The 24,556-nt window shown below is 37.1% G+C and overlaps 3 protein-coding genes across 8 annotated transcripts; all 3 read right to left on the reverse strand.

Moving 5' to 3' along the window:
- Positions 1 to 22: 22 nt before the first annotated feature.
- LOC135619824 (serine protease SPPA, chloroplastic-like) lies at positions 23 to 14,294 on the reverse strand. Of its 4 annotated transcripts, none has more exons than XM_065122194.1 (13): positions 14,156 to 14,294; positions 12,207 to 12,356; positions 11,117 to 11,254; positions 10,166 to 10,336; positions 9,974 to 10,077; positions 8,962 to 9,029; positions 5,965 to 6,110; positions 5,208 to 5,277; positions 3,094 to 3,248; positions 1,530 to 1,635; positions 1,133 to 1,220; positions 924 to 1,067; positions 23 to 421 (listed from the first exon to the last, which is right to left on the reverse strand). In XM_065122194.1, the coding sequence occupies exons 2-13, from the start codon at positions 12,322 to 12,324 to the stop codon at positions 191 to 193; spliced, it is 1,539 nt and encodes a 512-aa protein (XP_064978266.1). In that variant the 5' UTR covers positions 12,325 to 12,356; positions 14,156 to 14,294; the 3' UTR covers positions 23 to 190. The 4 variants fall into 4 exon arrangements, with proteins under 4 accessions (XP_064978266.1, XP_064978265.1, XP_064978264.1 ...); XM_065122193.1 differs by having other exon boundaries at positions 12,207 to 12,390; positions 14,156 to 14,291; XM_065122192.1 differs by having other exon boundaries at positions 12,207 to 12,390; positions 13,316 to 14,171.
- A 197-nt stretch (positions 14,295 to 14,491) lies between these two features.
- LOC103996355 (eukaryotic translation initiation factor 5) lies at positions 14,492 to 18,779 on the reverse strand. 3 transcript variants are annotated; one of them, XM_009417265.3, is made up of 2 exons: positions 18,631 to 18,779; positions 14,492 to 16,423 (listed from the first exon to the last, which is right to left on the reverse strand). In XM_009417265.3, exon 2 carries the CDS (start codon positions 16,044 to 16,046, stop codon positions 14,700 to 14,702), a length of 1,347 nt encoding a protein of 448 aa, XP_009415540.2. In that variant the 5' UTR covers positions 16,047 to 16,423; positions 18,631 to 18,779; the 3' UTR covers positions 14,492 to 14,699. The 3 variants fall into 3 exon arrangements, with proteins under 3 accessions (XP_009415540.2, XP_018685675.2, XP_018685674.2); XM_018830130.2 differs by having other exon boundaries at positions 18,628 to 18,751; XM_018830129.2 differs by having other exon boundaries at positions 18,499 to 18,679.
- Positions 18,780 to 22,041: 3,262 nt separating this feature from the next.
- On the reverse strand, positions 22,042 to 24,526 carry LOC135619825 (protein CHAPERONE-LIKE PROTEIN OF POR1, chloroplastic-like). Its single transcript, XM_065122197.1, has 5 exons — positions 24,358 to 24,526; positions 24,173 to 24,279; positions 22,715 to 23,097; positions 22,431 to 22,507; positions 22,042 to 22,351 (listed from the first exon to the last, which is right to left on the reverse strand). The coding sequence occupies exons 1-5, from the start codon at positions 24,465 to 24,467 to the stop codon at positions 22,201 to 22,203; spliced, it is 828 nt and encodes a 275-aa protein (XP_064978269.1). The 5' UTR covers positions 24,468 to 24,526; the 3' UTR covers positions 22,042 to 22,200.
- Positions 24,527 to 24,556: the final 30 nt, after the last annotated feature.

The raw sequence follows: 24,556 nt of genomic DNA on the forward strand, positions 1-24,556 counted from the left end.
TAGTATGTACTAATACCATATCTAATGCTACATCATGACATAATGTACTGCTTGTAATTCATAATTTGCACTGTCATTATAAATCATAATTTAGGAATTGATAAAGACAGAGAGGGGATGTATCCATACCATAATCTGTCTGCCGGACACATTTGCATTATTCGAGGTCTGGACTCCGGTCATCCTCAGCCTATGATGAGCTTAAACAGTCCTTTATTAGGTGAAGGACATGGTTATCTTGTGATATATTTCCTGCTATGTCAAGCAAGATGCCATCACTTCTTGCTTGAACTCCATCAGAGAACGTTAGATCCTGCAATACTTCCTTCACAGCCATGTCCAGCCCAAACAGAGAATTCCCAATACCACCTAATCTTTCTGGTAAAGTTGGTGAAGGTCTTGACACCTCAACTAACTTAACCTAGAACATTAATAAAGAAGAGTCGAAGAACAAATCCAATGATTAGTATTTAAACAAAGCTTCCATTTGCAGTGTATTAAAATGATCATTTGAGATAATGAACGAAAGGATTCTCAATACAGTTTCCTGCAAGTTCCAAATTACAAATTCACTCCTCGTATATCGAAATATATCACCAAATAAGATCATATTCCCTTGGAAAATAACATATTAGAATGCATATATATGTACAGAAGCAAAGTATGCAGGGTTATGGCAATAAATGGACACAGAATCCTAACATTAACAAACAAAATTGTGAGCAAAACAGACCTTAATATATAGAGGCTGTTTTCCTGAACTTTAGACACTCAGGTCACAAGGGAGCAACTTGATAATAAACCAATATACATATAGCCATGCAAAATAGCAGGGGATCATATTCTCAGTGACTTACTAAAGCTGGTCTTGTTTTAGATATAGGCATGGCATTTGATCGAAAAAAAAGCTGAAGAAACCTAACCTGTTTATCATGTGGTATCTTAGCTTTGTATTTTGCAATGGCGACTGCTCGCGAGAATCCACCTATAGCATCAACCAATCCTTTAGAAGCTGCCTCTTTGCCGGTCCATACCCTCCCTTGAGCAACCTCCTCCATCTGATCTACCTGGAAGGTAATGATGTGATGAGATACATGCTGTCTTTCTTAATGGTGGATGTGCAAAACCTTACAGTCATCGATCGTGACAAAGCAGCTTTGTCTCGAAACTGTGTGTAAGCATACTGTGTAGACTTGGCAAACAGTTCCGATTCATGTGGTCTGTACCAACAAGAACACCCTCGTTAGATTTTAGCTGGATGCAGAACAGTAATGCCTATTAGAACTTTCAGAAGAAGGGGAAAACCAGTCAACTACTTATTAAGAGAGATTATATTCGAAACATTTCTTAAACCAACCATAAGACCCACATTCTGAATCCTATCTGATGAATAAAGGTTTCATTAGATAATTTCTTAAACCAACCATAAGACCAGTAAAAGATGCTGGACAATCTAGTAAAATGTTTCTTTAGATAATTTCTCATCAGTTACAAGCTATACAAACTTTTGAAAAACAACAGATACTCACCTAAGAGGACGCTGTTCAGCAACATTAAGCTCAGCATATTGACCCCGTGACAGAATCTCCTTGTTGAGATCAATCGTCCCGTATAACTTGTTTAAGCTGAACCTTCCTGCAAGTACTAGGGATCAGAACCCAATAATTTACAGAAAGCTCTTTTTTTGGTTAGTAGCATAGAATCTAATTCAAATATGAGGCTTGAACACAAATAGTTGATTGTGTAATATGCACAAGAACAAAAAGTTCCAGTTATCTGCATTTAACTATATACTTACAAAAGTGGACAACATCCAATTTCTTTTGGCACATTATCAAGAACAAAAAGGAGTGACCTTGGATCTAACAGCCACTGCACAGTACTATTGAAAAAAGGTTGGTACAATTTATAGGAGTAATTTTAACTGCTTTTTTTTATATGTACTGCTTAATGTGTCTGGTCTAGCATAGAAGAAATGATGAAGCTAACCATAGAATTCATGTATGTTAGCCTATAATGTTTCATTTATGACCTTAGTTGACCATCCACTATCATAACTAATGAATAAAAGAGAAATTCCAAACCTTAGTTGAATAAAAGAGAAATTCTAAGTAATTATATCGCCAGATCCTTAAAACTCACTAATTGTATGTATTCTTTTTTATTTTGAGGCAAATATAGTGATTGAATATTAATCTCTAGAAAGAGAGTCTGCCATGATTCATATTGCAAAAAGATGTGCTATTGCTTCCCATACCGATTTTTTTTATCATCCACTCAAGCACCACCCACGATGTCATAAGATTTAAAATAAAAAATTAATGGAAGGGGCTGTAAGGGCTATTTGAGCACATCAAAGGGGTTGAATGATATCAAAAGGGCCTTTGACTGTTCTTGACAATGTGGATGTATAAAGCATTTCTCTGTGAAACATAACTTAAAGCATTAAAAGGCAAATGAATGAGATCAAATGAATAATAATTCTATTCATAGCATGAGAAATGGTATTTCATTGTAATAATACAACTAGAAGGTGAATAATATTTGCAATGAACTAATAGTCTTAAATTAGTAAAGAAAAAGGAATTGGCTCATATATGCAAGTTGAGTTATCTATTTGTGGTTTGAGCATTTTCACCCATGTTGGCAGTAGCAAAAACCACCAAAGCAGACCCAGTTCATCTCAGTATCAAACTACAGGATACTACATTATGATATCATTGGAGGCAACCACAGGTTGACCACAAGGCTCGTGATTTGTTTTCTGTTTTGTGGGCTAAATATAAGCTGATCATGGTAATTAGATAACACAAACAGGCCTGTCACAGGGTTGACTCTGATTAAATGTTAGAATCTTGTCAGGGATGACAAAGGCTTAAAAGAGAGTTTATGAGGACCAGCATTAGTCTGTGATCTACATGAGTTAAATTGACCAGACTAAATTAGATATTATAAGAACATGGAATCATAATAACTTGAAGCCTTGATGTGAGGAGTGAGGACTTGCATTGTTGCAGTACTATTCAAAAGATCCATTATGCTATTGCAGTAATTTCCTCAAAAATATAAAAAGGAGTAAACCACTATAATCACCTCTGACAACACCAATCGAACCAGTTAAAGTGAGCTTCTCAGCTAAGATAGTTCCTGCTGCCATAGCCAAGTAGTATCCTCCACTTGCTGCAACATCAGACATTGATGCAATCACAGGTTTAGAGGCAGCAAGAAGCTTGATCTCCCTCCAAATTCTGTATGAACAGAATCATCATTGTTGACAGAAAGAACACCACACGACATCTGGCAAAACTTAATACCAGACATATGATGATTTATTAGAGACAATCAACGAATCAAATTGGCCTACCATTACACCACATTGCATACCATGAATATATATCTTATGTATTCATCCAGATGAAACTACTTCCACCTCCTAAATTTGTTGCATGTGTATTATAGCTTGGGCAATAGGGTAGTGAAGAATGTTGAACCACTCACTAGAGCATTTTATTAAGATTTAAATGGTCTTTGTTATTTCGGTCAACAGAAACACTGAAATGTATTCCTTACCATCTTTCTCTGGTATCCGCAGGAGCTTATAGGTCACTCATTTTCCATCTATGATCCCTTTCAGGTGCATCTGACCTCAACTTGATCTAAGCATCATTTTTTCGTCCAAGCCTTGCTGCTTCCTCCAGGCCACGGTTGTTTAAAAACAAGCCATCCAATTAAAAAAACATGTTTTATTTTCAAATAAGGCTGATAATTCATTATTCATCTATTGTTTGATTAAAAAAATCTTTCTACCTACTTTTGTGCATCACACTAATGCAAGAATATTATCTATCATCATGTGACATTAGCAGATAACAAATTAATCATTGAAGAAAAAGTAAGATATGGTTTCTAGATGTAATAAAATCTATTGAAAAATTTTCTTCTATTACTTTTATTTCTTTAAGTGGAAACCCTAGGGAAAGGTCATTTGGATAGCCCTGAGCATGATTCCGAAACTGCCGATTCTGGTCCTACCAAATTTGGAACCGGATTCAAACTGGTTCCAGGCAGTTGTTCCGGTTCTGGAAGTGTCAGTTCCGATTCTAGAAATGGAACTGCCGATTGATAGAAAAAGAAAAAAAAAAAAATTGTTCCACCAAAATTTAAACTCAAATCATTATACTTTAAATTTAAACTTTCAGTACTAACCACTACACCATGAAACTTATTGTTGTTCTACTTCTTTCAATTTCTAGGAACTGAAACCGAACCGTATGGCCTCGATTTTGGTTAAGTTCGAAACCGTCAAACCATTGAGCCGAGGTCAAGGCTACATTTGGATATATGAAGCAGTCATGTAAGTCCCTTTAAGGTGAGCCACGAGGAAAAGTGGGATAGAATAATAAGTCTGATTAATAACTGAGAAAATTACTTTATCACAAATAACGAAATAAAGAGTTATAAAGATTACTTGAAGCATAAACTAGGAAAATATCATAATTGCCCTGGATCCTAGCCCAAAGATGCCACAAATAAGGTGTTCATAGCATTTATCTATAGTAATCACGAGTAAGTATGTTACATGAGTCCAATAAAAGTACATGAGAGACTCCATCATAGAATTTACATATAAACACATTAAATATAAATATCCATATATAAAAACCATTAAATTTGCAATAAGCAAAAGCATTTTAGAAACAAAACATATGAGAAGGTACACTCAGGACATCATGGAATTAATGATGGTTAAGAGATAGAGATCAATACATTGTTGCAAGACAAACGTGTGTTTGTGGCAAAAGGGAAGGTCAGTTTATGGTGGAGAATAAGAAAAGAAAAAGGGAAAAAATATATAACTTAGGGATATGAGAAAATTGTCAGTTAATATCACTTTTGAACAATAAAAATGGAATTACAAACAATCTTTCTCATAATAGGGACTGCTTGGAACTGTTAATCCTTATTTATTCAATTAATTCTTGAATTCTTTGGTTGGCATAAGGGTTTTTAGATGGTTTATTTCAGCCTTACACCTGAACCAAACAGGCTAATAATGAATTTTTATTGTTTGCAGGACTATTGTTTGCATGACTATTGTCTTTTAATTTTTGTGGTTCTGACAAACATAATAGGGTAAGAAGAATTTTCTTGTTAGTGAGAGCGCCACGCATAATTACTAAAATGAAGTTTAAGCTATAAGCACTTACAGATCAGAGGCGAGAGCATCACCACCAGGACTGTCAATTCTCAAGATAACAGCTTTATACCTATCTGAGTCTGTAAGAAGAAATTGCTTTCACTTAAAGTTCAATACAATTTTTTCCAGGCAAAATCTTTAATATATGATTAACAAATTCCAAAGAAAGAAACTAAGATTTACTCTTTAAAGCCAACAACATCAATGATCAGTTTCATCAATGCAGAACAAACAACTAAATAAAAGAAAAGTGTCACATGAATACATGGTACAAGAAACATAATAATGATGGATGTCAAACTCAAGCACTGAAGCTAATGAGCACTGACTAAAGACAAACTTGATCGAATATTTTTAATTGGTGAAACTCATTTACAGGCAAAAATCTACACAACTTGCAAGGGATGTTTGGTTGGTAGGCTCATTCAGCTCAACTTTTTAAGTCTATACTGGGCATAAATATCTTTTAGCAATGTATATCAACTGAAAATGAGGAAAAAGTGAAAACAAGTGTACTACTACTACTAGTATGGGCATCTATAAGAAATCAGCATAAATAGAATGATGAATATCTTCATAAGCTAATAAGATTCAGTGCAAAAAGAAGCTACACAACTGAATCAGTATGATTATCCCCTTGCTTTCTATATCCATTAGATCAATAAACATATTAATGTTTCAAAACAAAATTTCTAACAACATCTCAATATTTATCACACAGAATGGTTACAGTTTTAGACAAAAGAACACTCAGCTAGGAAACCAACCTCTGATACTGCGGATCTTCTCTATCAGCTGTTCGGCCATGATGCCAGAACCAGCAACACTTAATGGTCCAGAGGCTCTAATTATGGCAATTTGTTCTCTACCACCATCTAAACCAAGAGTTGATTTTCTTACTCTTGAGTATTTACTGTTGAAGCAAAGCACGAAACTTTAGTAAGAGCAATAAACTAATACAAAATGTTCTAGTGGGAATCTGTAATACTCTTATCTAATATTTCATGTAGTACAGCCACAACAAACATATTAGTTAATTTGCTCTAATATAAGCAACACTAGTAAACACAAAAAGAAAAATACCTACTTTCACTATAAAACTGAAGCACAAAAAAGAACTGGAATTTTTAAGCAACATATGAATTTGAATTTGCTAGGCCTGTGACAAGTTAAATAATAGCAATATATTAATTAACTAATCACTTATACTATCTCTAAGGGTACTTTTTGCTAGTTATGATGATTCAGAATTAGCAACCTAGAATCAACAACTTTTAGCTTGTTCATAATCTTAGTTTTCATGATTAATGTTCTAATTGTGATATGAGACAGGTTTATAACCTATGAACTTTTAGGGCTTCCAAATCGGTTTTTTCCTTGTAAGCTAATGCATCTCACAGTATTTTCAAATTCTAATTATAGACTAAACAATAGCATTCATAGAATTCAATGCACTGCTTATCATTGTTCCTTATGAAAATGAATATCAAACCCAAAGTTCATGATGCAGAAGAACAACTGTTGCAAATTGCACTTGAAGAAGTTCAACACCAAGCCAATTGTGTTAAGATCAAGAATGGAATTACAAGTTTGCAAGTTCAAATTTTTGAATGACACAAACGGCGAGACCAGTTTTCATTGTGACCAGCTATGTTGGAAAAGGTTACAAGTGTTATTCCCAAACAATTATTTGCATAATTAACAAAAGGATACTTTTGAGTACAGGTGCTTTGCTCACAATCATACAGCAGAAGATTAGCTATGAGCTCTGAATTCAATAAGAATTATAAATAGCAAATGAGGACTTTAATGCTCTATAGCAACAGCCTATTTTTCAGAGCCAAAAAAAAAGCAAGGCAGTATCTGAGAAAATCGTCAAAGTAAAAGCAGACTTTATAGTAACAAATTCAAAGGAAACCTCACATCATATTAGTTAATAAGAAAGGAAAACAAAGAGTTTCAAGCAAGGAATGCCTCATCACCCGAAATAATATGAAACGAGCTGTACGTACTGGTCTGGGCATAGATCGATATACGGACCACCCTATTTGCCACCCGATCCAACTTAGGAAAAATAAAAATAACTAAAATAGCAATGGGGCCCATCCAACTCAGCATTAAAAAAAAGAAAAAAAAAACCTAAAACAAAAACTACGGCTCATGAACAAGAGCCCTCTTATTGCAACACTGCTGCCATCATTGCTTTGTGATGTCATTGCTGCCAATGCGTTCCTTCTTCTTCCCAGGTACACTCCCAATACTTCTCTTCTTCCTTCTTCTCTTCCACCGCTTCTTCTTCCTACTGCAACACTTCCTCTCTTCCTCCTATTCATCCATCCGTCCTTCCTCTTCTTCTTTCTCTTCCTCTCTGAAATGCCAATATGTACCGGTGTACCATGTGGTACCTTGATATTGATCGGTATACTGGTCCGACCAAATCACCTAAACGGGTCCAATAAAATGGTGACTAAAGCTTTCAAAAACTAATAAAAAAACAATGATGACTAAAGCTTAAAATGATGCAACGTAGAAGAAACAGGCCCAATAAAATAGTTATAAAGATCAAGTAAATATCATTTGCATATTTTGCTCGTTAATTTCCTCAAGACCATGAAATAAAGTACTGCAGTATACCAGCTATTGTTATATACCGGTTGTCCTTGCCAATGATGGTCCACCAATACCAATAAATGTTGACGTTTTAAATAAGTCTTTATTGAGACATGCGAATTGGTTAGTGCATTTGTTGCATGAATAAAAGGTCTCATGTTCGAGTCCACGTGGGAGCGTTATATACGCTCTTTAATGTAATGAAAACACCTTCTATTTAAACAAAAAGTTTTTGATAACTTTAGCAGCATAATAGAGGTACATCATATTGTACTGATTTGGTACAGATTGATCAAACAAGTTTCCACTATGGATTATGGTGCTTAAATCCATGCTTGAAGACACCTAAAATCACAATGTTTATATATCTTCCATATCTGAAATGTCTTGCTTGTTCATTAATGGACGGGCAATTTATCTAACAAAACGTCTACTTTTCACTTTTACTGCTGAGCGTTCCTGTTTTCATTTTTTACACCAAGTTTCCCCTTCTTTTACAAGACTCAATTTTGCCCCTGAAAGGTGACCAGTTTGGTTCAATGGGAGAACAGTGAACCAAACAAAACTGCAGCAGTGAAATGTGAATCAATCACTTCTCAAGGCCAAGATTGAAATTTGAGAATAAGATATGCTTTGACATAAAAGATGGTAACAGAGGGACATGAGATATCCGAATTGGTATATATCAGTCCAGCCAAGAACCAGCACCCCGATCGGGTAATTTGCCCGGTTCAGTTCAAAATAAATATAATATTTATTTGGTTTTGGTGGTGACAGTTGTCTTTTTAACTTTACCCCACTCTCTATCTCTAACTTCCCCCCCTATTGGCGCCGACCAGTATGCCAACATACCATGTGTCGGTATGCCACTATGTTCCATTGCCATGCTAGTCCAATCAAGGATCATATGGGTTCAGTTTTGAGATTTAAAACCATGGTTTCATTCATTTTAAGTAGTTAAGGCTAATTACTCAACACTTCCAACTCAATACATCAAGAGAAAAAATAATTTATTTAAGAAAGTATATGCACAAATAGTATCCTGAGTTCATGATGGTGCGCTTTCAAACCTTCAAAAGTGATTTCCACGTAACACTGAATTGTTGCAATTCCAACCAGTCAATACATTTATGATAATTTTGAGATTGTATTACCTGTAATCAACCATAAGAAGCTTTTTCTTATTCTTTTGGCCCAACCTCTCCTTCAGCATTGACATGACCTGCCTTATAGCACCAGAAATCATATAAGACTCTAATTAAGTTACATTCTTATATTTAAAGAAACGAGAGGAAAAACTAAACTATTATAACTTAAAAGGTCTATTATGTTGCTGGTCTGAAACTAACTTTTTATTGTTGTATATCAAAATATAGAGAAAATAACAGCAGACACAAAGATTCTTCTGTATAGTTTAAATTGGAATAGGTCTTACAACCGGTTGGATTCAACTAAAGCTTTTGTGTATAGGTTAAATGTCAAACCATGATTATTCCTGTACTTTCAACCAGATCAAGATGGCCTAGAATCCACTCTCTCTTCTATACCTTGTCTTTTCATTCACACTGAATTAAATGCTTAGCATTTATCATGCATTTCATCATTTCACTCGAGCAGAAACATTAAGTTTGCTTTCTGCATACCCAAGTAAAAAGCTTGTCACAATGAATTCTTATGTCATAGGCTATAATATCCAATGACTATAAGATCCAATGATGCCCAGCCATCCTAGGAGCACCATAGCTCAGCCTAATTATTTCTCCATAATCAATCAAACCTACTTAATAGTTTTTGAAGTTTTACTTCCTTTTTCCCCACCTGATATTGATATCTTGGTTTGAACAAGGATTCCTTGTACATACTACAGCTGCCACAGAGTGCTATTACCATAATCAACTACTTCATGCAAGCTTAAAGTTCAAATTCCCAAAATCATATTATTTTCAACCTCATGATTTGCCTGATGGTTACGTTCAGGTGTCCAACAACATGATCTTGCATCCTTACATGATTGATAACTCCATTGTTTTGTAAACCGAATTCTAAAGCAAAGACCAATTTTCAAGCTCTACGTCAATTTTTTTCAATAACAGCAAAAACTTTTTTTTGTAAATATTATTTCATGCGCCTCATATGTCATTTAATGGTCCAGTCAGAAACTTGCACCTCATCATCATACATTATATTCGTTATCCAACCTTCTTCTTTAAGCTTTTCAACTTGGAAAATTCCTGAGTTAAGAAAGTCCTCAATTTCTTCCCTTCTCTTTCCTGGAAAAGAAAATATTAGAATTCCAGAATATTAATTTTGAAGTAGACAGCAGAACATTCAATCACTAAATAAGATGTGTAAGAATACCTTGACTTGAAGATACTGTTTCAAGCCAATTTTCATAAATATTATCAAGCAAAGAACTCAGCATTTCACGAACTTCATTAGACATGCCTTTACATGCAAGCTGGTCCCCAAAACTTTTGTATTTACCAATCCTGTAAACTTCTGGATGAACCCCTGCTTTCTCAAGAACACCTGCAAAAATGAGATGCAAGTAATATTAAAGCATAGCTAAATCTAATCTAGGGTTGCTATAACTTAGGACTTCATTAAATAGAAAGACAAGCCGTGTTCAGCAATATATGAGCTAACACTCCCAGCTACTACACTAACAGAATGCTAAACACATCTAAACTGATTCATACAAGGACTCAAGAACAATCTAAGAGGAATCATGTAAATATTATCATTAGTAACAAAAATTCAAACATGACTGTGATGCATAGCAGAGAAGAAACATGTTGCACAGGCGACCATAGCCAAGAAAAACACAGGAAACACTAACAAAATGGAGTTCTTTTGTATTATGACTAGTTCTTCCTCCTTCAGAAAGAATAAGTTTTATGCGGTCGCATCATATACATCAGATGTTAAGTGAACAGCTCATTTATGTCATTTTCAGAAATACTTCAAAAAATCAAATCATTGATGATGAGGATGTGACAACGCATGAGAATTTCATAATGGACCATTTTGAAGGCCATCATGACAATTTTAAGAAGGCAACATTCAAATCAAAATCATTAACTGCTCCAATGTGATAGGCAGGTTGCAAAAAGTCATTATTTCTGTGTGTCCTGGAGTAAGCAATACCTGCTGATAATTGGACCAAGAAGAAAAGCAAAATAGGTTGTTACCTAGCACCCTGAGCAAGCCTTTCTAAACTAGAAAACAAAAATACATATTTAACACATTACAAAAAGTATGGAAACCATAAAAGAAGATAACCATGCACAATATTGGTAGAATGCATACCGCCAAGAAATGCTGATTGAACTGTCAAACCATACAATGCAACATAAGCACTTGGAGGAACATAAAACTCTCCACAAGCACATGCAAGGTAGTACTCCTTCTCTCGACATTCAGGCAAATAACTGATGATGAACTTACCTATATAGGATGCAAATCCACGTTAATGGGAAAAATGACTTGATTGCAGGATTTGGAGCAAACAAAAAACAAGCTCCAACTATACATACTCATGTAATTGATCAGATTAACAAAGATATACAGAACCCAAATGTTTCATCTATCCACTTTGTTGCCAATCTACACAAGCATAAAATGTGAGTTTTTATCAAGAATCTGACTACTGATTGGTCTTTGATATTCTAAATGCATCATATATTTTAAAATCCTGCACTCAATCATGATCCACAGATTATGAAATATATATAAACATCACATTCAACATTTGTAAATTATGAAAAAAAAAAGGAAAAAGAAGTTTCATCTTCAAGTTGACTCAGATAAGTTTAATCATGATTTTTGGATTTTAAGGAATTTGAAGATTGTAAATGGCCCACCACTGATTTGAGTAATTAAATTTTAAATAAACATACTAGTGTAGTGCATGTTTCTATCACATGTCTCTATCAAGGCATAAATATAAATATCACTAGTAGTAGATCACCAAAATAAATTAAGGTGCTGCATCACTTATTATATGCATTCTATGCATGTCCACACACACAAAAGACAATTAATACAAATATATTTTATTCTCCAAAAGCATGACGCTCCATTCCATGCTTCTCTTGCTGAAAATAACATCTTTTATGCAGACATAATTAGGTCAATAACCTTAACTTAGAAGCACTTAAAGTCCATCTCTACATTCAATTCATGATTATTATTCCTAAATATATGTCAAAATAATGTAAACCAAATTAATATACTCAATCTAAACTTGTGTACCCCTTGGTGCTCTATATTAAAGAAGCTTATTTATATATATATATATAAAAAGATTAAAAGCACAGCATATCAACATCGACATTCGACACTTTAAGTGAAGATCAAGTTTTGATAAAAGATTCATAAATGCATTATGTATCTTTACCTGACTTCTTAAAATTCATTATATGCCTCCGTATTTCATCAAGTTTGCCCCATCCACAATTAAGTGGTTCTATATGAAGATAAATACCAGATATTCGAGGATCATATGCCGCTTTCATAAAATTTTCACATATTTGTGGTAGAGACAGCCCTGAAGAGAAGCGTGTTGTCAACTGATCAGATATCTGCATCAAGGTAAATACAAGATCCCAATGGATTGAAGCGATTGAAGATCCACTCAAAATGCATTTAAGATTATAATGAACTGAAGCAGTCAATAGGCCACTTATTATACTAATTGCCTTGATCTGCCTGCCATGGTCTCAAGGACACACAAGTCCTAATTACCAATAATAGTTATCAGATTTTTGTAACAATAGGCTCTTTAACTGAAGAAACCAACTTTAGTGTTAAACAGTTAAAAGAGCTTCGTCAAACATTAGGCATGACCTGGAAGTTAGTCATCATGCTCTAATACTACAAGATACATCATTGATACTTGTGTATGCCATATGATACATCTTACTTATTCATATAGTGACTCAATCATTCGCATGATTGCACAATGTTACATTATAATAGTAAACTCAGAGGAGTTCACAATTACCCTCCTCAGACGACAATGGCATATACTGGACTAACTAGATCAACTATTGATAACCTCTCTTCATTAATTCAGCATCTTACATTTTAAATCACACAAAGAAGGGCATGGTGATGTAATTTGTCAGACCTAACAAGCTTGATTGTCTTTCCACCAATGACACAGTTCATGCTTTCTCGATAGCTGCCTAATTCAGCAGCTCCCTAATCACTGCTAGATGCGGCTCCACTAGATGAAGGCCATCGTTGTGATCAAAATATAGGGACACATATACTATCACGGTATGTCATGATTGGTTTGGTCCATTGATCTTCCATTACGCCAGTTTGAGTGACTCCCATTCCTCGATGATCCTTCATGGCTACTTGGCCGGCAGTAGGTATGTAGTATTCTGTACTAATATTGTTGCTCTCAACCCTAATTGCTTCATCTAATCCGATCTTTGTTTCAAATATTGTAAAATATTTAGGAGTTACAGGGCTGTGACAAGAACATAAGAATCGGACCTTGCCGCGGAGCTGCATCTTGAGCACGCTCCCCTTCTCCACGCGCACCCAAGGCAAAGCAAAGAACAACCTGAGTTTGACGACCAATCTCCTCCACCAACCGAACTCCTCCATCTCAAACTCCCCCGTCGGGTAGTCCAGACCTGAGTCGGAAGGCGGCGGCGGAGAAGAATTCGGGGGATTTCCATCGTTTCCGATTCTCTCGGACCGCCCTACATCCTTCACTCCGTCGGCGGTCGAGGCGAGGGATCGGAACGGGGAGCAACAAAGGCGATCGGAGGTGGAGGGGAAGAGGAGAGGGGGAGGAGGAGGAGAGCGGCGGAGGAGCGCGGACAAGGGCGGTTGGAGACCGAGCATGGAGCAAAGGGATTGCCTACAACGTTGAGATAGTTTCAAGAGGGGAATTCTAGAAGACATCTCCCTTCTCTCTCGTTGTTGTGAGGAGGAAATGGAGGGAGGGAGTGGAATGAGGAAGAAAAGAAAGCTTCTCTCGTCTCTCTCGGTGTCACGAGGAGGAAACGAAGGGAGGGAGCGGCAAAAGGAACGGAGGAAGAAAAGATTGCTTTGGTACTACGTCTACTGAAACCTCTAAATGAGCTATAAAATGGGCTCCGATTGCCATATTTCAAATGATTTAAAATCAAATAAGTTAAATTTATTTCTCCCATAATAGTTAGCTCTTTCTGTTTGGACCCAAAAAACAAAAAAACCAAAAACATACAACAAACAAAGCCTAAATCATTTATGACACAATTGTTAGTAATTTATAACAATATTAACTCTTATTATATTTGATTAGAATTATGATGAAAGTTAACTTGATATTTGTTTGTCACCAACCTAATTTTTTTTATGTGCAAATCCTTATCGAACTATATGAGATTATGGAGAGCTGCTCCTGTCGGATTGAAGACTCATTTCAAGCTATTATCACCGTACACGGGAGTCCCCTTGAAACCTTTCTATCTGCACTTGGATGATCGGCAAACCTGTAAGAGACAACACATTTGGATTAGAATCCAGCAAAACATCTTCAGCTAGAAAGGAGAGGTGCAGCCTATAAAGTTCAAGGAGAGACCAAAATCTCACCACAGGATGATGAAACTGCGCAACATGAACAGCCAGTAGCTTGCACATGATATCCTCCCAGAATCTGAGCAACACAATTTAGCTGACTGGAACAACGAAAATACAAGTTCTTTATTTCGACACGAACCAAGTCTGCACACCAGAAACACAGTAATAACTAAGCATTACCAAGTTTAAGACTCCAAATTCATGAAATAGCCATCACACAACTACATACTGCTTTCAAAGGTAATAAGCCCAACATCGGTATCATCCTTGAGATGATTATCAATACTAAGCAGAAGAGGACACTTTATCACTCGTCCTCTGACTCTGACTCGGCATTCTGAAGCCATTCTATGAAAGGCTTAATATTCTTCCAAACTGCGGAGCTCTTACTGGCACCGGTCAGACCTTCTTTGTACCACTTCATTATGCACTCTTCCTCCAATACATCTCCATCGTAAAGAGATTTAGCCGCCAGAGCAACTTCCTTCACTGCATCCCCACCAAACTTCCCACAGAATGCTTCCATAGCCCGCAGCAGACACATCTGAGATTCCTCATTCTGCACTGCAGCTGCAAGGTACTTTTTCTTCTTGTCAACCTCTTTTGCGAACCCTTTACCTGCACCTTCACCTTCAAAGAGGGCTTCGAATAGTGCATTCATTATCTCTTGATGCGACCCAGGCAGAGACGAGCTAAGCTCACTAGGTTTGGACCCCTTCTTCAGCATAGCTTTGATTTCAATAATTAACTGATTATGAGTGCTAGGCTTCTCCACTACTTCAGGTCCAATTTTGGGAGCTTCCTCTTTCTTCTCTTGATTTACTTTCTTCTCTTCCTCGTCAGGCACATTACCAGTGGAAAGCATGACCATTTCAGCAGTAACAGCATTCAGTTGTTCCTGTATGCGCTGGCGAGCTGCTTCAGCAGATGTGTCAGTCTGCCACTGCACACCATCATCATCATTATCATCAGCTACCTCATTGTCATCAGCCTGACTATCAGGTGGGGAGGAGCGTTCCTCATCTGAGCCTGTTGGCTTCTTCTTAGAAGCAACACGTTTAGAACTTGCTCCATCTTTAGATGATACAGTACCCTTCTTCTTTGTCTCTTTCTTCAGCTTCTTCAGTTCCTCATCAGCAGCTTCCCCTTCCTTGAGTCTTTCCTTCTCTGCTCGTCTCATTCCCTTCTTGTCTTTTGATGCCTTTTTCTGTTCTGGTGGGTTCTTCAGGATAAAAGTAGTGAGCTTGTCCCTCATGTCTACATCAGACACAAAACCACAAGCAGCACATTTGAGGGTGATCATCTGGGTTTTTGTGATTATTATTTCAGTCTCAGGATTACCACATCCATAGCACTGCACATACTTCTTGATGAAGTTCTCTAGAAGCCCTGCTAATTTGGCAGTGTCGTGAGCTCCATTAACAAGTGAAGTGCAAGTTTTCTCATCAAACTTGGATTGGGCACCAAGCTCACAGCCAAAGTACTTTGTCGTGTAGGTGGCTGGTCTGTGCAAGGCCTTTGCAATGTCCACCATGTTCACTACGTTTGTCTTGATGCCATTCCCACGACCTTCTATTTTGGTTATCATCTTTGGCATCTTATACCGATAGAAAGCATCATCACTGTTTGAAGCGCCAATATTCTGCAAAGCCATGTTTGCCCAAGGAAATATGATAAAGTGGCACTCTTTAACAGTAATATCAGACAATAGAAGCAGGCACTAAGAATCTTTTTTGTTCAATGCCCCAATAATCTGTCACTATAAAGAAAAGTTGCTCCCAGCTGCAACTTCCTATAAGTGTAGTCTCTCGAAAAGGCTCAAGATGCAGACAACTGGCTCTTTCCAAAGAGCATATGTACTTTTTTCTGGATGTAGGGCAATATTCTCCAAGTAACCCAATCGATCCCAAGTAGAAAGAATCGCGTTCAGACATAAAAAACACCCTGCACTTAACGCCCTCCACTTTGACAGCTACAAGAGGTCCAAAACAATGCTGAGTGCTGACAACTTCAGTTTAAAATTAAGAGGTCCTGCATCACATGAAACAAAACCACTTTGACCACCAGTATGATAAGCAACAACTGTTTGTTCATTTTAAGAAAACCTCAAAAAATAACCTAATCCAAAAATAACTGGTGGGAGAATAAACTTCTGTCCGAGAAAGCCTATGGCAAAGTATCTGTATCAAATGTGGATTTAAGGAGATCAAAAATATATATACTTAACAAGCATGGTTCACATAGTTTAAAACTGCTAAAAGGAATAATGTTCTGCTGTTGCATGTGCTATCAACCCATAAGAGTGGATGACTGAAAATCATAGCACTGAATTTCACATAATTATAAGATTATGGAGTCAGTTAAGGTACAACTTTATCTAGAAATGTCAACTAGCCAATGAATAAAAACAAAGAGTCAAATTAGGAACAACAATGACAAATTTGGTTGGAAGGGATTGTGAACAGCTTAGGTAAATATTGTTTATGATTCAATGGAAAAACAATATACAATTATCAAGCTTGCTACCTAGTTCCACAAAAATCTAACATTTAACCAGCTTCATGCATCAAGGAAGGTGGCATAGCCTAATAGTAATCGATATTGCTGCTTGTGATAGTCAATTTTCCAGATTTTGGTCTCCACATATTAGCTGGCAGCACTCTTCATCTCTTTCATGGTTACTATATCTGCTAACCACTATCTACTATGTATTATTATACATTGTCCCGGTACCTTCAATAAATTTGTTGTTGAATAAAAAATCATGGGATAAGTTACTAGCCCAATATCTAGTGTAGCACAAGGCTGAACCATGTCAGAATTACCCTTGTTCAAAGGCTTCATGTGCTTGTGAGCCACAATTCTCAAAATAGGATTTCAATGTAAGCGTAACCTGAGTACACCATCTCCGTATGTATAAGGTACAATACTAGGTATGCACCATTCAACATGACCCAAGTAACCCAAAGCCTACAAACTCCAGTCAAGGGAACTCAACCATACAACCCAATATGCCTAAGATCAACTTATCAGTGATAGATATATCAAATGTTAGACCAAATTGAACACAACCTCACACAATGAGGTGGGACTATTGGAGTGTTATAGGGTGAAGTTCAATGAAAAAAATTCCATGAATGCATTAAATGAGAAAAATATGCTATATTTTGACTCATGATTTAAAATTTCGGTTAACAGACCCATATTCATGACACTGATTGTACCAACTATAATAATCTAAGCAACAAACATAGAGCAACATTGTTTTTGATATTGCAAATAATGGCTCAGAAAGATAACATCTAACAATCAACCATCCAGGCTCTATACAAGTTCCATTTTATTGCATTACAGCAGAGGCAACATATAAAAAGCTCAATCTGTAAATACATATTATTACAGTGCGCACGATATAAATGAAGCATATTCTTATCCAAAACCTAAGTTACTCACCATGTTTTAAATTAGTTCACTTCAAACCTCAATGACTGACCACTATCTTCTTAAAATAAATAATTTCCATAAATTTTCAGTAAAACCAAGTCCTGAACTCATCACCGAAAAAAGATATTAAGCATTTACTGACATCCGACAAATAAAAAAGGAACTTTCAGATAATAGGAAAGCCAGGGAAAGGTTGTTTAAACATTTGCACCTATCTTGTTTTAATATAATATTTCACTAGTACTCAATATCAGCACGGTGTATGGGGTAGGGCCGGTGCTTGAATCCGTGCTTTAATATTGTAGCTATGGCCAGAAAATTTAAACCCTAGAGACATACTTATGTCAAAACCAATTTAACATATCGAAGTTAAAGTTTTAGAGCCATAGCATACAAGTCAAACATCAAATTACAAGCTTTAATCATCAATCGAAAATAAGACATACAAATTTCCCAAGCACGTGCTGCCATGACGAAGGAACCAAATAAAAGCGTGTTACAACTACAAAAACACTATCAGAAAATGGAATTAACTTTCTCAAATAGCTAAATCAGGCTGAATTTCCCAAAAAGGAAGCAACAGTAACATAAGATATCAAAATGCCCCGACAAATTCGCGGATCCATTACAGCAGGCAATCAACCCACGGCAAAAGAGCGAACCGGATCCAAGTCTTAGAAGGAACCCACTTAGAACAGACACAGTCGTCAAGCATACTGAGAAATCAATCGAAGTACTCGAACGAACAAGGAGATCCGAGCAACAATAACGAAGAAAGGAAGGAAGCCGACCACCTCGACGAGGCCACCGCACTTCTCCCCGAGCCGAATTGGGAAGTACAGAAGGGGGAAGGGTAGCGGAGAGCTTTATAGAGGGCGAAAACAGAAGGCGAAGGGACGAAGAAACCCTAAGGTCTACAGATACCTGGATGCGGAGCTCTCTTTAACACATAGAAACTTCTATGCGGATACATCAGCTGCCGGTGGCTTGTCTATAGGTCAAAGATTGCACAGGTGAGGACGAATTCGAATTAGCTCTAACTGGTGAACCAGCGAACAGGGAACAACACCAGTACGCACCCGTGTGCGCACGAGAAGAAGCAGACTGACGGACAACGTTGTTGGATTTTCCTGTAGCTTGAACCATGTCGGACAGCGATCCTCACCCACTTCCAGTGCTGGACAGCACGCGCCGCAGCGGGAGACGAGAAGATGACATCTGTGTCTTTGAGATTAGGGGCCGACGTGACCGGCTATGGTTTTATTCGAGATATTATTATGTAGCCCATCTCCGCCGTTGGATCGGCTTGTAAACTAGAACGAATCTTGGGCACTTCGTGTCTGGAGTGCACGTCATTGTCATGTATGCACAAAACATGGATAACTGATGGTCGCTACTATTTCGATGGGGACTTGAAATAATAATATATGAATCAGATTTGTCAATATTCAATATTTTATGATCAATTATGATTACAAAACAAATATTACGTTAAGTGATATCTTCAAACATATTTTTAATATAAAATTAATCATCTGATTGATATCTCAACATCACACGAGTGATTTATGATTAATATGTTCTAGCTTTAGAGAACATAGACCGAGTGATATATACATAATATATCGAGAGCTTGAGATTAGATAGACGATACGTGATCGATATCTCGACACTATGATGTCATGATTCCGATTCAACCTAAGAACGATGCATAATTATTTCTTATAACCATTGATGGTTTTGATTTCGACACCATGGGATCGAAAAAATTAAAATAAATTGATAATGAAATTGATACGAAAGAAACGTGTCGACTCCGAAATGGCTTCCAACTCCGACAACAAATGATTTGATTTGATTGATATTGAGATATGACGAGGCATTTCAATTGCCGCAATGGGTGGCATATGATGAGTCAATGAGGTAACAGTTCTATCACACACTGATAAATCCTGAGAACATATACAAGTCTGATGCTAAAGTTTGATATATTTAAGGAGCAATTAACATAAGCCACTAAATTGCAGGGTGATTACCACAAACTAATCTATACTTTTTCTTTCTTTGACTTCATTCATGCATTCTTATCAAGCATGATCACAATCCAAACATCCTAAAGTGAGTTACAAAGCAGCACATTCCATCTAATTTATGGATCTAAAGCACAGCAAGATGCAAAGATCTGCTCTTTACTTGGATCACCATGTATCGCTCTTCTCTGCCATGAACACTCTGCTTCATTCACGCGAAGGATACTGGCTGCAAGTCTCCTCCTCATCTACCTCGAGTTGATCTGTGACTTCACTTCCATGAGTAACTGATCCTGAGGAAGCATCAGAAGCCAAGGAATCGTCGTCGTCGTGCTCACCGTCGGCAACCACTTGGCCACCATCATGCATGGGTGTTGCAAGGTACACGGTCCAACCAGACTGGCTGCTGTCACACTCTTCTCCCTCTGCAGTTACCTCAGAAGAAGACTCCATGTTCATGCTGATCAGGTGTAGAGCACACAACCTGCAGAAAGAATCCAGCCGAGGGAATGTTAGCTGCAGCTGCAAATGTCAGAGAGAAGGAAATGAACTCACACACACCTCTTTTATGTTCTTCAGCTGTGTGTCTTAAGAACATTGAAGCTATCACAACTCAACAAGTACAGAGAGGTCACAGCATCAGATGAGCTATCAATGGAGATCTTTTGACAGCCCATCAAGCCAAGTAGGAGGAGATGCAGCAGCAACTGGAAGCCATGTTCTAAGGCTTGATCCACATTCTTCCTCCATGGAGAGAGCTGGATTCATGGCTATTAACTAAGCAAGACAGCCTATCCTCACAACTGTCCATCACACACCAGCAACCTTTTTAGCACTGTCTTGTCATCAACCCAGAAGGTAGAGATCTTAAATGCACAGTGTGGGGATCCCATGTGGACTCCATGGGGCTTCTTTAGAGATCATTGTGGGGTAGATGAGGCTGTCATGAGAGCAATCAATACTGCTGCTTCATCTACTCTGCCCTTTCTTTCTTGTTCACCCCAAAAAATGAAACAAAGGTGCTAATGCAATGCCTCCTCAAAGAAAAGGGAACATGGAACTTATGGTGTACAGTCCTAGTGCATCAACAAGTTCTGGTGAACCCTAAGTGTGTGATGACAGAATGCTATTGTTATTAACTTCATAATCATCTAAGCACAAATGTACATTGGTTGTACCTTTTGGCATCTCATGAACTTTCACAAAACCACAACTAGGTTCAGTATAAATGGCAACAGTCACAGGTTTGATACATATGTAATTGAGAACAAACTGAAGGGACTACATATGTCAATTCTCTAAACTGATGTTTTGGGACTACATATGGAGTGTTGTTCTCTTCCTCATCATCAAAGTCATTCATGACTGTAGCCAAGTCTTACTTCTGGTTCATTGTTCCTTATCTTTAATGCAAAAAAAACTTGTCATCCATGAAAGATATTGATGCTCCACACGTGTTTCTCTCTTTAATCTCTTGTGAGGAGATATTTTTGGGGCTCCTCCAACTTCATTTGAAGATCATGAAATGAAAAGACAGCTTGACCTTTTAGAAGATAAACTCTTTTTGCACAATGTTGTCTTACATAAGAGAGTATTTTAGAGAAAATGTAATACAGAAATTCCCACTATCATGCTTCTACAACCACACTTATTGATACACATACACATATCTACCTTCTATGAGATCTATAAATTATATTGTAAACATTGTCAACACCACAAAGGGCAGTTTTTACTTCTCAGGCAATACAAATAATAGTAAAAATACATACTGACAAGAGATTGTTCCTGACATAGAAACAGCAATTTCCAAAGCATAATTGATTACTTCAAACAAATGTCAAACATGCCAACATTGTACATAACACACAAAATTTCAGCACTTAAACCAGAATACATGAGAAAACAAAAGATGATTTAGGAAGGCAATATAGATTTGCCAGCATACCAGGACAGTAGCTTAAGCTCACCACTTGGATCTACAGAAAATAAAACTATATCCACCATTTCAAAAAGATCAAACATTTGAAGCCCCATAAATAGGTTTGCATATTCATATAACAATACTTCTACCAGTGTTTTGCTATAGTTTGATATAGTAGAGTGCATCATAAACAATATTGGAAATTCACTTTTGGAAGGGTGAACATGAGACAAGAATATGGATCTTTCAGCTGTAAAAAGAGTTTAGGCAATTATTATGGGGTGTGACAAAAATTATTATGGTTCACAAAACTTTGCTCATCACAGGAAGGCTGTCCGGTTGCTGAATTACAATCAAATTCTGCGGAGAACAAATTTATCCTACACTGTGAAGAAGGAAGTAGAAGAGATTTACTTGAGAAAAGTACAAGCTAAAAATAAGAAAATATAGGATATCAAAGACGTTAAGAGTTCAAGTGTCCAAGTTGGCTGGAGAAGAACTGATGGAATCATAGGAACCACAATGGAACCAACGATCCAACCAATCACAAGAGCTGCAAATCTGGAGACAGGAAAATGGCTAATCAGCAAAAATAGCATCTTTACAACTATTAAGTTTTTACATTATTAAAATCACTTACCCAGTTAATGAGGCTCTCAAAACATTCTTCATTTTGTCATTTAGGAAATAGACACATGACAGAAGTGAGAGTGCAACCTGTACAAGAACAGGAAATAATAAAAAATCAATCAGTAAGTTATAATTTGCCACTAATTAATAATATTCCATCAATGCAAATGAAAAAACATAAATCCCGATTATAAATGAAACTGTAAATACACAAAAAACATACTAGATGACTCAGAGTATGGTACTGCCTAAAATGTTAGGATCACATAAAAAACATATAGATCACGAGCATACTTGAAAAGCAGGTCCTGTCTCAGCAGAGTTTATTAGACTCCATGCCCCCATGAAACCAAAGAGGAATAGTCTTCTAAGGATCACATCAGTTGGAGGCATTTCAACATAATCCAGCAATCTTTTTATCCATGGTGGTGATTCCTCTACTTTATTTTTTAACCTGCTTTTCAGATTTATTTTTGACTTCTTACGCTTCCAGAAACTGGCCATAAGTATCTTCTCGTAAGCAGCTTCAATTGACTCAACACTACTCTCATGCCCAGCATATTGATTCAAAAGAAAATTTCGAGCATCTAAGATTTCTTCTTCTGAAGCATCATGAGTCACACCAAGACGTTTATATGGATCCCAGACATTCATTCTAGGAAATTTAGGTACATTTCCTGCAGGAAAATACAACATATTGTGAATGATTGCGTATGGAAATTGCAATACAGGTAAAGTAACAAGAATTACCTAAGAAAACCATCATTTTCAGCTCAGGTAACATACTATACAAGACAAAGACAAGATAGTATCTTGTCCAAGGTTCGGTCAATGCTATCATGGTAACAAAAAGATATGTGCAGATAATCTATTTATGAAGGGATAGAGGCGACACAATTTCAACATTTGGAGCCTAAACAAAGCAATGAGTGCCGCAAATAACAGCTTATCATACTATTAAATCACTTATTATCCAGAATGTTAACGAAAGTCAAAAATAAAGTATGGCCAACAGATTGTATCTGGGGCAATTCAATAGATGCAATTGAAGAAGTGCAAATATAATTCAGTAATAAAGTACCATCAGAAGCTATGAAGCATAGACACTTCAAAATACTTGCTGTGTCCATGTTGGACACCAATTCTTGCCAGATATTAATAGACATGTCGGATACTTCAAATAGTATATGGAACACACAGAGAATCTACAACCATCATGCCCAGTATCCATTATTTATAGATTAAAAATGTGGGATGAAAAATAACTCAAAAGTTCCTACTTTTATGCCATCAATACCTCACTACACGTCTAAATGCAGACAAATATTTTATATGTTAATTTATAACTTATCCACACTACCAATACATCTGAATTTGTGGTTCAAACAAATTGCTATTGCTCAACTGACACTCCCAAGAGCCCACTACTCGTTCATTTTCTTTTTTTGTATAATAATTTTGGTTTTTTGAGCTATTTACTTGAGCCTTTTGTTCATGCCAAAGGTGGCAATTTTCACAATATGATGATTTACAAGAATAGGGAATCATAAATCAATTTCCTATAACAAAAACAATCATGACACCGAAACCAAAACGTTATGCGAATGAATGCTAGCCAATAAGAGACTTAAGCTTTTAGGGATTTTTTCATTTCCTTTGTTCAGCAAATAGAAAGTACACGGACACTTGTTTTACTCAGACTAACAAAGATGTTTCTCGCTGGAAATCATCGAAAAGTTCCACTTTTCTTACTGAAATCATAGCTCCCGCCGTCGGCAACACCGCCGAGCGCGACGTCCATGGAGCAACTGGGGCTTCTGGGAGCCACAACGCGCGTCCTCCTCGGCACTTTAGGTTTCCTGCAAAACACCCCACGTGAGTCCAAAATCCGCCTCAAGTACCGGAAGTCTCATAGCATAGAAGAGCGAGTTAGGCACCATGCGGAAAGGAGATCGAGATTTCTAGGGCACGGGTGGCGACGATGGCTCGCGCGAAGCGAGAGGCGAGAGCAGCAGCTCGGAGGATTGAAGAGGAGAAGAGCGGACATCTCCCTCACCGCCTCTCCCTCTCTCTCCTCGAAAAGGAAGAGCCGATCGCTGCGGCGTTGGATGTTGATGATAAGACGCTCTCTCGTCG

Source organism: Musa acuminata, chromosome BXJ2-8 (assembly GCF_036884655.1).
Source record: "Musa acuminata AAA Group cultivar baxijiao chromosome BXJ2-8, Cavendish_Baxijiao_AAA, whole genome shotgun sequence".
Taxonomy (NCBI): domain Eukaryota; kingdom Viridiplantae; phylum Streptophyta; class Magnoliopsida; order Zingiberales; family Musaceae; genus Musa; species Musa acuminata.

Excerpts from the sequence above, each read along its gene's own strand:
- LOC135619824 (XM_065122192.1), bottom strand. The coding sequence starts at position 13,732 with ATGTCTTCTAGAATTCCCCTCTTGAAACTATCTCAACGTTGTAGGCAA. Across the intron at positions 5,278-5,964 it reads GAAGATCCGCAGTATCAGAG|ACTCAGATAGGTATAAAGCT; the intron begins GTTGGTTTCCTA and ends TTCTTCTTACAG. Across the intron at positions 1,636-3,093 it reads TTCGATTGGTGTTGTCAGAG|GAAGGTTCAGCTTAAACAAG; the intron begins GTGATTATAGTG and ends TAGTACTTGCAG.
- LOC103996355 (XM_009417265.3), bottom strand. The coding sequence starts at position 16,046 with ATGGCTTTGCAGAATATTGGCGCTTCAAACAGTGATGATGCTTTCTAT.
- LOC135619825 (XM_065122197.1), bottom strand. The coding sequence starts at position 24,467 with ATGTCCGCTCTTCTCCTCTTCAATCCTCCGAGCTGCTGCTCTCGCCTC. Across the intron at positions 24,280-24,357 it reads CTCGATCTCCTTTCCGCATG|GAAACCTAAAGTGCCGAGGA; the intron begins GTGCCTAACTCG and ends GGTGTTTTGCAG. Across the intron at positions 23,098-24,172 it reads CGGCGGGAGCTATGATTTCA|GAAATGTACCTAAATTTCCT; the intron begins GTAAGAAAAGTG and ends ATTTTCCTGCAG.